The 13480-nt window shown below is 36.5% G+C and overlaps 1 protein-coding gene across 1 annotated transcript in view; it reads left to right on the top strand.

The window, feature by feature from the left end:
• Positions 1–10491, top strand: part of Tdrd3 (Tudor domain containing 3) — a 64164-nt gene extending 53673 nt beyond the window's left edge. Inside the window, exons 12-13 of the mRNA XM_081751720.1 lie at positions 3342–3432; positions 9511–10491. Of these exons, the coding sequence (XP_081607846.1) occupies positions 3342–3432; positions 9511–9650 (231 nt within the window). The 3' untranslated portion in view covers positions 9651–10491. The remainder of the gene's footprint in view (positions 1–3341; positions 3433–9510) is intronic.
• Positions 10492–13480: the final 2989 nt, after the last annotated feature.

Below are 13480 nucleotides of genomic sequence, written 5' to 3'. Positions count from 1 at the left end.
CATAGTCGCTGATGCTCTCACCTTTCTTGCACTCAATCGTAAAGGTGTAACAGCTTTTTAGGTCAGCCTTGCTGAGTAAAGTTTTCCTTATTTACATCAGACCTAACACAGGTTACAAGCCGTTTCCTTTCTTCTCCCTTTCTCCGAATACTGTTCTCACCGAGGGATGTCATGCCCAGAATATTTGTATAAATAAATAAACTCACCTCTTATTTGCCTGGAAATCCTAATCAGATTATTATATTTCTGATATGACTTCAGTTCTGTTGCCTTCGACAGCTGAACATTAATGGACAGCTCCCATTGCACAGATATTGTTTCAGCTTTTTCTTTTCTTTTGTTCGTTCTTTCTTTTCTTTTCTGTTCATTCATTCTTTATTTTTCTTTTTTCTATCTACCTGTGTTTTCGTTCCGTTTCTTTCTTTCTTGCTTTCTTGCTTTCTTTCTTGCTTGCTTTCTTTCTTGCTTTCTTTCTTGCTTGCTTTCTTTCTTGCTTTCTTTCTTTCTTTCTTTCTTTCTTGCTTGCTTGCTTGCTTTCTTGCTTGCTGGGGCCGCGGTGGCTCAGTGGTAGAGCGTTCACCTCTGGTGCTTGGGGTCCTTGGTTCGATCCCATCTCGCGCCAAATGAACTTTGTTGTGGACAAACACTGTGTGCAGCGTTCTTCTGTTCCTTTCCACTTTCTTCATTCCACCATTTCATTCATTTCTCATGATCACCATCTCCTTTAGCCTAGCCGGTATAACCGTGGAACGTAAAACTCATATTTCATTTTTCTTTCTTTTGTTTTTTTTCTTTTCTTTTCTTTCTTTTTCTTTTTGTAAAACAGAAAACAGTAAAATTAACATTTTTCACAGAAAACTAAAATCAGCAATAAATTACTGAAATGTTTGTGATCACTGTGAACTAAGTACGAGGTGCGTACCAAAGTGCCGTTTTGATTAGGGACGCCATTCCTCATACATGTTTCCATTTGCATACCATCTCATAGGATGGGTTTTCACCCCCCATAGACTTGTTTCATCTCTTCGTGGATCTGCGTTGCTGATTTCCCCTGAAGATAGAGTAACTTAATGATGCTCCGTGGCTCAAGCTTTTCAATCGTCGTACCTTCAGTAATTTACCTTAAAAAAATGATTGAGTTTGTTAACTGTATTTCAGATTATGTCCAAAGGAAGTTAATTTGTAATAATTATAATTATTTATATATAATTATTTTATAAATAATTGTTACTTGTGAGTGTGTTGGCAGATTGAAGTCCTGTGGTGTACGTATTTCGTAAATGGCTTTTGTTAACTTGCTCTCACAGATTTTGTGATGATATAACATCCTTAGTTTGCAACACTGAATAATAAATGTAGTATTTTAAGTTTCCATTGAACATGTTCATTTGAAATGTGTAATTATCTGACGTAGTGACATTTGAAAAAAAAATATTTTATACTGGGATGACAACACTCTTCATTCGGTGGTAGTGTTTAATACGTAAAACGATGTCCCCCTCCTTATAGTTGCCTCATGCAAAGTTTCGCTTTTCTCCCTTTTCTGGTTTCTCCGTTATCTCGGATGTTCCAGATAAGTTGTCCACCCTGTATATATTTATAATATATAAATCTGTGTGAGCAAGTTAACAAAAGCAATATAACTTCTACTACCAGATCTTGCAGGTTATTCTGCTGTTGTTTGAAGTTGCATCGTTAGTCGAAGTAACGTTATGTTGAAAGCTGCTCCGGCTGTAGTAAAATCTCTTCGACTTTAATACTGAATTCATTTTGATGATTAATCTCTTCCTTCTAAAAACAACTAAGAGTTAATGTGTGTTTATTGATCAAATAAAGTACTTGGCTAACAACAGATACTTTGCTGTAGAGTTACATCGTTATCTTAGTTACACGGGTTATTACAGTTGATCTCCGTGATTAGAAACTCTTATATCTTGGATTTAATGAAACTCAGATACATAAATAGGTATAAATGAAAAAAAAATAACTAAAAGTTTTTAGTGGTTAGTGAAACTACTGTGTAGTTACATAGTTCTCCATTACGGGCAATACAGAGAAAATGGCTACTAAGTCAGGAGTGCATTTGCTTTCTCGATTTCCACATCAACCAGTCTTGGTAGAATAGAGCGTCATACATAGTTTGTAAGTATTATTCTGATTTTGGGTAGAGATTGTATGTATAAGCGGAAGTCAATCAGTTGTTCACCAGTAACCATTGAAACAAGAGGAACATGTTTGGGTACTTTCACAGATTCACACAAAGTCCACAGAAATTCATTGTTCGAGCCAATAAATAATTAGACATCCTGCAGCAACTGTGTCGGAGATTTTACGCAAACGTTTGCAATATTTTACAAGACTTGAAATTGACCGACAGACTTCTTTTTGCATACATAATCAAACTAAATAGAAAACTAGATGGTTTCATGGAATCATTAGTCTTTAAAATGAAGGGTGAAGAAACCACCTTTCAAGTAGAGTGAAGAAGCATAAAGTTAAATTTTAGGAACGAAAAGCCCACTTGCATCCGAGGTACATTACGCTACTTTTCCACGGTGAATGCGATTTTGCTCTTTAATTCATGAGAAAGTGCATGATGACTCCTTTTTCAGTGAGGATGCAATCACTGCGACGTCCTATCTGGACTTGGGAGTTTAGCGCCCGTTCAGCAGCGAGGCTATATGAGACGTGGACCTACAACTTAACGTGTGACCCAACCACATGAGCTCCCACTGTTAATCGAACCCGGGTCCTCCATTAACCTTATAGCCATGAGAGAGCTTCGTATCCTGGATTTTCACATACCTGGCTTCTGTCACAACTTGAATATTACACCCAATATTTTATCTTCAAACAGGACGGCGTACTCCATTTTCACGAAGTCTGGAGTGACTATCAAAGAGATGAACTTGACTGTGTAGGTTGTAATGATAGTCAACTTCTATGGCCTCAACAATTCCACATTCCCTTAACGTTAGGGATTTTGAAATGAGTGTATGCCACCTATCATGCCTGATCAGCGATTACACATCATAGATGCCATTGTGTTGATGAATCGTGATGTAGTGCGTACAGCGTATAATTTAGGAACTACTACGGGCTTGATGTGTGTTGAATAACAAAGAGGACTCACATTGTCACCATTCGAAATCTTTGATGTGGAAGCTAAAACATTTTGAGTTTTCTTTTCATTGAGACCATTTTTGTGTATCTCAAGTGTCATTAAACATGAGCTCTAACTGTTCCTTTTCGAGAAAATTATTGTAATAACCGTATATTTATATGATTAATCTATTATTTATATAAATATTTCATTTTTTTATTTTCTTTTAAAAATACAGGAAGGTTTGGGACATAACTTGCAAACTTCCAGTGCCTTCGTGAATTCTTCAGATAGTATGTCGCCTCTGTACACGCAGAATCATTTCTCAGGTATGTTCTTCCATTGTTACTATTATTTTCGTATGCAATTTCTAAAGATTACTAATACGGGATGTTTCAAATTAAGCTAAAACTGAGTTTGAATTATTCTCCAAATGGAAGAACGTAAGGTAAGTCATAAATAAACCGATTACCAATAGAAACTGATATTTTCTACGAGATAAGCTAAGTGCTCACGTTTTTTGAATCCTTTTTAAGTCGAATGAGATTTTAAGTATTGCTACTATATCTCAAAGCATAATGAGAGTATTTTGAGAATTTCCAACCGAAACTTCCAAGGCTTTCAGAATTTAATTGTGATGCTTGTAGCTACTTTCTTAACATTTTAAGCAAATGTTTAATGGAAACTCATGGAAGTTTCATTGTCATTAGAACTCATTTGTAAGATTTATTACACGTGCAACATAACATTCATATAGTGCTCAATATCAAGTTACACATCGTTGTTTTAATATGATTTTAGGTAAACTTTACCCTTATTACTGTCTATTGCATGTATTATTGATAGTAATACTTTATATTAGGGTCATTATGTTAGTCTGGTATATTTTGAATACAATGACTTTGTTTGTCTGATATATTAGAATATTAGTATTAAAGTGTAAGGCGATTGACCTAATTGGTAGTAATATAAAATTTTGATTAAGTTAAGATTCATAGTGGCATTGTTCCGATGCACGTCATTGTCTGTGACATAGCTTCCGTTCTGGTATCAACTTAAACTGAGTTTTAGTGTAGTTATAGAATAATGTCATCTGTCGCTTAATAATAGGTATATATACTGTTGATAGAAAAACAAAATGAATGGATGAGATGGTTGACTAACGAGAAATGTTATAAATACAGAAGGTCGTGGCATCCTTATCATAGTGAATTACAACCGCCTGCCCTAGGCTATAAAATTCACCACCGATTATGTTCAGTATAGCGGTCCTGGAGATAAACATGGGAGCTTCCATTGAAGGAGGCATCCATTGAAAATAACCTGATCCGGTTTAGCGTATTCATTGTTGCATTCTTTCCGGAATTCTCTAAATGTTGTAGCTCGACATTTTGTGGTACATTTTTATATGTCAAAGACACAAAAGCAGATGGGTGATGAATCTAGAAATTTAAGAGATGTGTTTCAATGAGAAGGCCTTATACCTGTTCGCTGTTCCATTCGAGACTTGTAGGTTACCGTTGTTTTAGCGGGGTGATAGCTGACCTTGTCTTGATGAAAGTAGACTTTACCATTCTTACTGACATACAAAGCAAGAGAATATTGGTGGTGTATAGGATGTAAGGCGTGCAGCATTTATCTTTTCACATTAAATGCCACTCTGTGTGTAGGAAGCTTCCCTTAGTACAGAAACCCGTCATTACCACAAACTTCTTGGGAAGATGTTCGAATCCACTGTGCGTGCTCCTTTTCATCACCAGGACGGCGCAGAACACGCACCTGCCTTTTGACTTGGTCAGATAGATCCACACTTCATCTCGTTGAGTGATGTAATTCAGGCATCCATAAATATTGATTTGAAAGCAGTACATATGATTTTCTATGGTCACCTGAACATACGGGAACTTTCAAACTGTTGAATCCTACACAACTTGACTGAAACTCAAAAATAGCCTCGCGTCAATTGTTGCTCATGAAAAAAGTCAAATTTGTTGTATCACATCTTTACATGGGACGAAACTTGGTTATGTTCATACGAACCCGAAACTAAACAGCAATTCACTTTGGAATTTTTGAAGCGAGCTGAAACTAACAAAAGTTGTATGTTTGAACAGTGCTGCCAAGCAAATGATTCTTGTTTCTTGGGTTAAATGAGACGTGTACAAACCATAACTTTAGAAGATAGAAGGACTGTAAATGTTGAGTGGTGTACAACGATTTATTTGCCAGAGGCCATCAATGAATTGATTTTTTTTTTTTTTAAATGTTCACTTCACTGACAAATTGTCTTCACTATGACAACGTCAGTTCCCTCTCAGCACACCAAACTGTTGAATTTTTTGTCCATTAAATATTCAAGCTAATGACTTATTGTCCATACTCACTTGATTTATCACCTTCTGACTTCTTTTTGTTCCCACATACGAAAAATAAGATCCATGGGGAGCGATTTAGTGTCGTCCGAAGCAGCTGTTGACGCATTCCAGATAGCGGTTTCTGAGGTAGCAGCCTCATAGTGGAAGAAATGCTTTCAAAATTGGTTTTAGCGTATACACAAGTGTATTGATCTTTGATAAACGAAGCCATTTTCAAAATTTCGCAAGTCTTTTTTCTTGTTGATTGCGGTAACTTTCCCGGCAGCCCTCATACATATGTTTGCTCTCGACCCTACATGTCAACTCAGGAATTTTTCATTTGTTGGTCATTTATGTGGGAATATTTTGGAGGTGATTTCACAGTAGAAGAAATTAAAATTAGTCGGAAAACACTTTATGCAAGTTAGATGTCAGAAGAAAGAAAAGAAAGAAAGAAAAAAAAACGTGCGTGGACATATATTTGCAAAATATATTAGTTTGATTTCGTTCTGAGCGAGAAATTTTCCACACTTCCGCGTACTTCTCAAAAGAGATAACCGCCTTCTGGAAATAGCTTCTGTGTATATGAGCCAAAAAGTACCCTAAAGATACTGGACAAAGCTAATATATCTCCTGAACCAATTTCTCGGTTTGACATATAACTGTCGGAAATTTGTGCGGCTTAAAAGGTCGTCTCTCTTCCTTTGCCAAACGTGGCATTTTTTTTCGAGAACTATTAATGTTTACTTCATTTGATAAGGGATCACTTTCTAATGCTTCTTTTCACATTACATGGTGTATTATGACGAGTGATACAAATACATTACTTATACACTTTCCATGTCATAGTAAAATGGAAATTTCTTTCGTACTTGCTGAAATACTGTTTTGTAGGTACAGATCTGTGAAATATTTTGTAAGCAAATATCCACACAACTATCTGCGAAACATAAGTCAAAATTTTGATGTATGTAATTAGTACAAGCAATTCCAGTGTAGTTCAACCTAGGCAGGGAATCTAACCGACTTTTTCATTAACATAAAGAAAGTTCATCTTGCTTCCTTTAGATACCAAATGTTTTAGATTGAAGGAATGCACAATCTTTTTCCTGCACATGAGAATATCGTTTGGGTTTTTCTATTAAGACGTGATTCCAGGTTGTTATATTTCTACATTTTATTTTGATATTTTAAATTCTGAGTTTTTCACAGTTTAATTTGATTTTGATACTCTGTGTGCGTCAGTTTCTGAGTTACCGGCTGCAACTCGAATACCAATCGATGCCTAAAAAGAGTGGAAGGAAGAAGTCTAGTTTTATGAAATCAAGAAGTCAAACTGAACGCGTATAAATGGAGAATTCAGTTGCAATGCTTTAACGCTAACTATAGAACGTTGTTCCACGATAACAGTGTTTTAGTTCAAGTTCCTTATATGAGCATCATTCCATAAATAATTCACACTAATGTTTGTTTACATACGTGTTTAATTTTTTAAAAGAACCTCTTTACAAGCCTTCACTGTAGTCCCCTGCTTCTCAGTAACCGAGTTCCAACGTCCGGGAAACTTTAGTATTCTATTCAAGATGCCATTTTTGTTTAGCTGTTGAATGGCTTGGGTAACGGCAGCAGAAAACTCTTTTAGAGATTAAAAGAAGACGTCCATGTATGATTTGTTTCAACATTGGGAATAGTCGAAGTCTGGTGGATTCACGTCCAGGCTTTGGGAAACATGAGGCAACACTTCTGAACCGTATTCGCGTGCCTGCCACTTACGACATTTTCGAAGTGCGGGCGAACGTTGACGAGAATGAGTGGTTCAGCCTCAAGCAACTGAAGCTGACTTTTGTGCATTTTCTGTGGAGTTTTTGCAAGAAGTCAAAATAATACACCACTGTGTCGTTTCTTCCACATAGAACTCTGCTATGTGGAACTTTCTTCCACATAACATTTTGGCCAATTCACGCATTAGGAGACTGCTGTTCGAAGTACCCACGAACATAAGTATCATAATGAGGTGGACTGCCATCGTACTGGAAAGATTTAGGAAATGATCCATCCTCCGAAAGCATTTGTGGAGATGTCTTCTAGCATACGGCAAAATAACTCATCAAAGTTAGGATTCCATCTATAAAGAATGGACTCACAACACGAGTTCCTCACATGCCACACCAAACTATTATCTCTTCGGGAACAGCTGCGGATAAGTTAAACCAATGCAGGTTATTATTCGACCAGTATCGCACGTTTTGTTAGTTTTTCCTTGCCCGACACGTAACAGTTTACCTAATCAGCAAACAGTGCATCAGAGGCGAATGTGGGATTTTGTCGTAGCTGCTCTCTGACCCGCTAAGCAAATTCCAAACAACGATCTGGATCATCATAATCTTCTGGTGTTGGTGAAGTTACAGCTTATAACTGTGCCACTTTTTCAGTAACATATTGCGTATGATTTAAGGTGCGACTAACACCACTCTCACGGGCTATACTACTCGTGCTTCTTTTGGGACTTTTACTGAATGATGGCAACACCGCCTCAGTTGTTGTGCGTAGTCTTCTAATCTTGGTTCGATCTGCCACAGATTCGGTTTCTTGGAATTTCTTCAGCACAATGAGGATAGTACCATTGCTGACGGGAACTCTTTCAGGATGACGGCGTTAAAATCATCTGCAGTCACCCTGGTATTTAGTTTTCAACAGATCAGCATGATCTCAATGCGCTCTGCGCGTGTCAAGGCCATCTTCTGGTAGTAAGTAACCTGAAACGATGCAAACAAAGAAACAGTCATAACTTCATAATGGTTAGCTCTACAGCAAAACTGAAAGTGACATTTAGTTTCTACGAAAATTCGCTACTAAAATAACATCACATGCTGTGTTCCACGCTTTTGGACCACACTATATATCGTAAGAGTTCAGCCGAACTCATTCCATCTGGATCAATCGTGGCATGGCCTGATTAAACTTTGATCTGCTATACAGGTTTGTAAATTATTATGATATGCCTCAACTTGGTTCCTTAAGTTACGCATAATCAAATAAATAAATTTATTGGTATAAGAAAAACACAATAAATACTGGTTAAATAAAGGTCATTCTTGCATGGAAGCAACGTGAAGCAGAAGATGACCCTTGAAACTCCAGTTTTTTAATGGTCCTACTGGATTGATATTCTAGAAGAATGTCACCAGAGGAATGAATCTAGATTTTCTGACCTAAAATCTGGAGGAGTGCAATGCACAGCTATAGCTTCGGTTGCATTAGCTGCAGCCTTTGTTAAATCACCCACGTTTTCAACTCAAAACTATCTCCAACAGATTATGGCCTTGGGTTACAGATTGCATCAAGAAAAAATGCGATAAGACTCTGAGAGAACTAAATTGTTGCTATTGGCTGAAAAAAAAAATGTTTCAACGTTGAATGTCTTCAGCATAGTGGTAGACTCATCTCGTCCCAATCAGTACATTCCCAATGATTTATACAAGGATTACCTAATATTTCACAATGGAAAATTTGCTACAGCCTTCATACATGAAGGAACTAAGATTACAAGCTCAGTCGAAAATTCGGTGAAGATCCCAAGAGATGGTCATGCTCGGTGTGTGGGAGTTAACTTTCAATTCCTTGTGAATATTCTTCACATTTCTATTCCAGGTGAATCGTTAACTTTTACACCAATGAAACTCATATAGTCACTGAATTTATGATTACAAAAAAATCAAATAAAGGACGATTTTTTTTTTTTTAATGACAATTCGTAAGTTACTTGTTCAGAAGAGGTACTACTTCTGGCGAAGGACTTTGGGTAATTGTATTGGTGTATACTTTAAAGTAAATCACATACTCGTTATACCACAAAGGATTGAATTTTCTGTATGAATGTTGGTAAAATTGAAATATTATCAAAGTGACGTCGTTGAGCATAATTGAAGAATATTTTTCAATTCTGCAGAGAAGTGTAAAAAAAGGCTATAAATATGGTTTTATTAAAATTATTATGCAATAAAATGTGTTTGAAAGAAGTTCTTATGAATTTATTATTTTTTTCTTTTTCAGGGATTCTAGAGTTCAGACGTGGAGGGAACAGACCGTATATTAAAGGAGGCGATAACATGGGCAACAGGGATAATGTTCGGGATAGAAGAGGTATTCGACCTCAACAACAGATGTATATACCACCGGCGCAAAGAAAATGAGAGAATCCTATTGTAGTGCAATATAACACAATTAGGAATGAATATTATTGGCCCATTTAATGAGGATTTTTTTCTTTTGGCGTGGAAAGAGGGGAAGTTGTCGCCCTCCAATTTATGTAACTCGTTTACAAGAATATTTAGGCATATAGACTATGCACAAATGTATTTTTATTTTAACGAACTTTTTAGAAAGTTTGTCATTGTACAGTCAAGAGACGAAAAGCTAACTTATTGTGTGTGTTTGAAAATAAGAAAATGAGGATTTTTTCCGCTAGGAATTATGGATAATCTTTAATTTCTGATATTGAATGAAAGAAAGAAAATAATAATACAAGGAAATTAACCTTTAAGCTATAGAGGTATGATATCTCTGCAGTGTCGGGGATTGAAAGACAGTCTTCTTGGATAAAGTGCTGAGTGTTTATTGCTGAGTCTTGTAGTGATAAAGCATGTCGAATAAGAACTTACTTCGAATCTTCTATGTACTGTTAAAAGTTCCATGACGAATATGAGTATCATGTAGCAAGTTTTATTTTTCTTTGATGTGCAATTTGTAACAGTGCGTTTAAAAATATACTTGTAGGTTCGACTGAAAAAAACTACATTGTGGGGAAAAAAAAAGCATGGTTTAGAAAAAAATAAATGGTACTTGTAATGTTAAGTACAAACCTGACGAATTTGTTGTATAGAAAAAAAAGTGTTTGACTGATAGTAGACTTTGATTTCCTAAACTAATGGTCTTCGTGCGTTAATATCAACTGTTAGTTCTTTTTATGGTATCTACATTTTAAATGATACCTATTTATACTGATTCAGAAAATAAACACTTATCTTCTATTGACATAGTTTGCTTATTGGTGTGTTATGACCTATAGTCTATTGATATATTTGATATTAGCCATCGTACATTTTACAGGATATACGACACATCGAATAGCATCAGTTCGAACTTCGATTCTATGATTCATTTCTTCCAATCCTGTAGCATACTTGTTGATTTAGCTGACCAAAGAAAGACATTTAATACTAAAGTATTACATTTCTGTATTTAATTAACTGTAAAATTGGTTGGTGATAAGAACTAAAATAAATTATTTTTTTGAAAACTTTGTAATGAACAGCTCACTTACAACTTGATGAGAGCGTTTGCTTTCCGTTCACTGGACATCAGATTCAAAACCTGCTGATCGCCGTATGGACTTTGTGGTGGACAAACACCGTGCTCGTGGGTTTTCTCGGCGTTCTCCCGTTTCCTCCCACTTTCTTCATTCCACCATTTCAGTCATCTCTCCTCATCACCGTCTCCTTTAGCCTAACCGGCATAACCGTAGGCGTAAAACTTAAAAAGATTTCAAAACCTGCTGAAAATGGAATGGCTCGGAATCAACCTGAGTTCCATTATAATAATACAAAGAATTACATAGATCAGAACAACAACCACGTTACACTAAGTATGTGTATGTATCTAAAGGGTTGATTGTGTGATATTCATCACAGAATTGCGGTATAACCTTTTGGAAAGACCATTGCACAGCTTGTTTCAATTCATCATTGGTGCAGTACGGTGCTCTGCAACACGAACTTTTTTTTTTTTTTTTTTTTTTTTTTAATAAAAAACATTTTTCTTAAATAATATTTCTTTTAAGGTATAAAGATATGGGTATGCGTTTGCTATATGACAAGCACTTTCTCGAAGTAGGAACATAATAATAATGAAGGTCTGTATCTGGAAGAGCAAAGTGAGAACTATTTCCCGGGTGGGTGTGTAAAGAGAGGTATCTCCGAAATTGAGAAAAATGAGTTCTCTGAAGAAAGAAAAAAAAAAAAAAAATCTTACGCACCGGTAGGTATAGAGCGGTATTTCATTTCGCCACTGGTTGCAAAGAAGCCTGCATCTTACTGTAACTTTGATCATACACAGTCCAGTACTTTAAATTTGATTTATCTCAAAAGTCAACTTTTTGCGCTTACCACACTTTACACATCCACCCGAGATGTATGTGGCAGACAAGCTTCCAGATACAGTCTGCGAAGCTAATTTACATTGAAATAATTAGCAATTAAAACCATAACCCGAACAGCAATAGGAAAGAAACTGAGAGGAAATCGGCCAGGGTCTATATTTAAAGGTACCATCCCAGTATTTTGAACTGCAGAAAAATTGTCAGGATGGCTGACTGCCAGATTTGAATCCAGATCCTCCCGATTGCGAAGTAAGAACACTAACCTTAGTTTGTGCCCGTTCGGCTTACACCGTTAGGAACGTATCGTCTTGAGCCTTATTTATAAATACAGATCGAAGCAATGAAAGTGTTATAAAAAGTTTAAATCCAAATTACTAACAAACTCTTGCTCCGTGTGCTTATGCATTCAGGAACACACGTCTCGATCGACAATTACTCCTAGCATTCAATCCAACTTACCTTCCTCTCCTTGCCTAAAGCAGTCTGTGTAATGTGATATATTCTTTCCATTCAGATGGAGAAAACATGAGTAATGCTTACAAGCTTTCTAGCTCTAAAACAATTTCTTTCATTCGTTTATTCTGAATGCCTTTGTAAAACCTAAATAAAAAATAAAAATATCACAAAATATTTCCATAGCTTCATAAACGCCTTTATTTGCATTCTTTCCCTTCTTCAAAGACTGCATATCACATCAAGCTAGGAAGATGCTCCTTGTGAAATCTATGGAAATTGTCAGTCACGGCAGCAGGTTTTGTTTCCCAAAGTCTATAATGCGAGCGCAGAGCTCTAAAAACTACTGACAGAAATGAGTATTATTAATGGATTATTATTATTTTAAGTAATTGCGAGCAAAGGTTCCAGGAGCGTAATTTGGGCAGGACAGGAGGGTGTAATTCCCCCCTCTCAGTTTGATAAACACACATTGTTTGATGAAATGTATAGTAAAAGACTGATATAAAAGTGAAACCCTTATGTCGGTGGAGAATTCCCCCCCCCCCTTCCTGAACAAAACCTAAAAATGACCGGTGGAGAATTCCCCCCCCCCCCCCTTCCTGAACAAAACCTAAAAATGACGCTGCATTTAGCAACAAACCTATGGAGTTACGATAGCACATTGCTGAAGTGCTTACATTTGGTTTCAAGAGTCGAAGGTTTTATTCCAAGCCATATGCGTTCATAGTGGACGGCATTGAGAGAGAGAGAGAGAGAGGGAGATAGATTCAAATATGGAGGCAAAGAGAGAGGATTTACATATGCAAGTTTAGAATTGAAGAAAAAATGATCGGACAATATCCATATTATGATAAAATTTGTGATTGTGTGAAAAGAAGGAAAGGTTTCGGACTGCGAGGATCACATTAGGCAGTTACCGAATTAAGATGGAGAACTCTTTCTAGAACATCAGATGACTGCGAAGGGAAAGATCTTAAGATCTTGGGAATTAAGAATTTAAAAAATCTTTAACTTTCGAGACAGGTTTCGAACCACGAATCTCTCAGCTATGGAACCACGACTTGAGCCATTCAGCCACGGAGACCTACGCAGTCATTCATATACTTTTCCCACAGCTATGTTGAGAAACTAATAGAATGGAATATTCCAACAGTTGACTCGATGAGTGCGCCTTTGACATTGGACTTAGACCTCTTTTAACTTAGTTACAGGATGCATAATGAACTTACTCTTGTTCAGGAACACTTTTTAAGGCAGTAAAAGTTGTTACTCCTGTGTTGAGTTGTATGATAGAACCGTCTGATAGAGTAGTGCCAAATACTCAAGACATGAATCACCTTTTGTGAAGCTCTAGTGGAAAATGAAACAAATCGTCGTAAACATGTTTGACTTTTGAAAAGAAAGTATTTT

The sequence above is a fragment of the Thermobia domestica genome, chromosome 3 (assembly GCF_964235325.1).
Source record: "Thermobia domestica chromosome 3, izTheDome1.hap1.1, whole genome shotgun sequence".
NCBI classification, from domain to species: Eukaryota; Metazoa; Arthropoda; class Insecta; order Zygentoma; family Lepismatidae; genus Thermobia; species Thermobia domestica.
The sequence above is the reverse complement of the archived record's forward strand: the minus strand, read 5'-3'. Positions and strand labels throughout refer to the sequence as shown.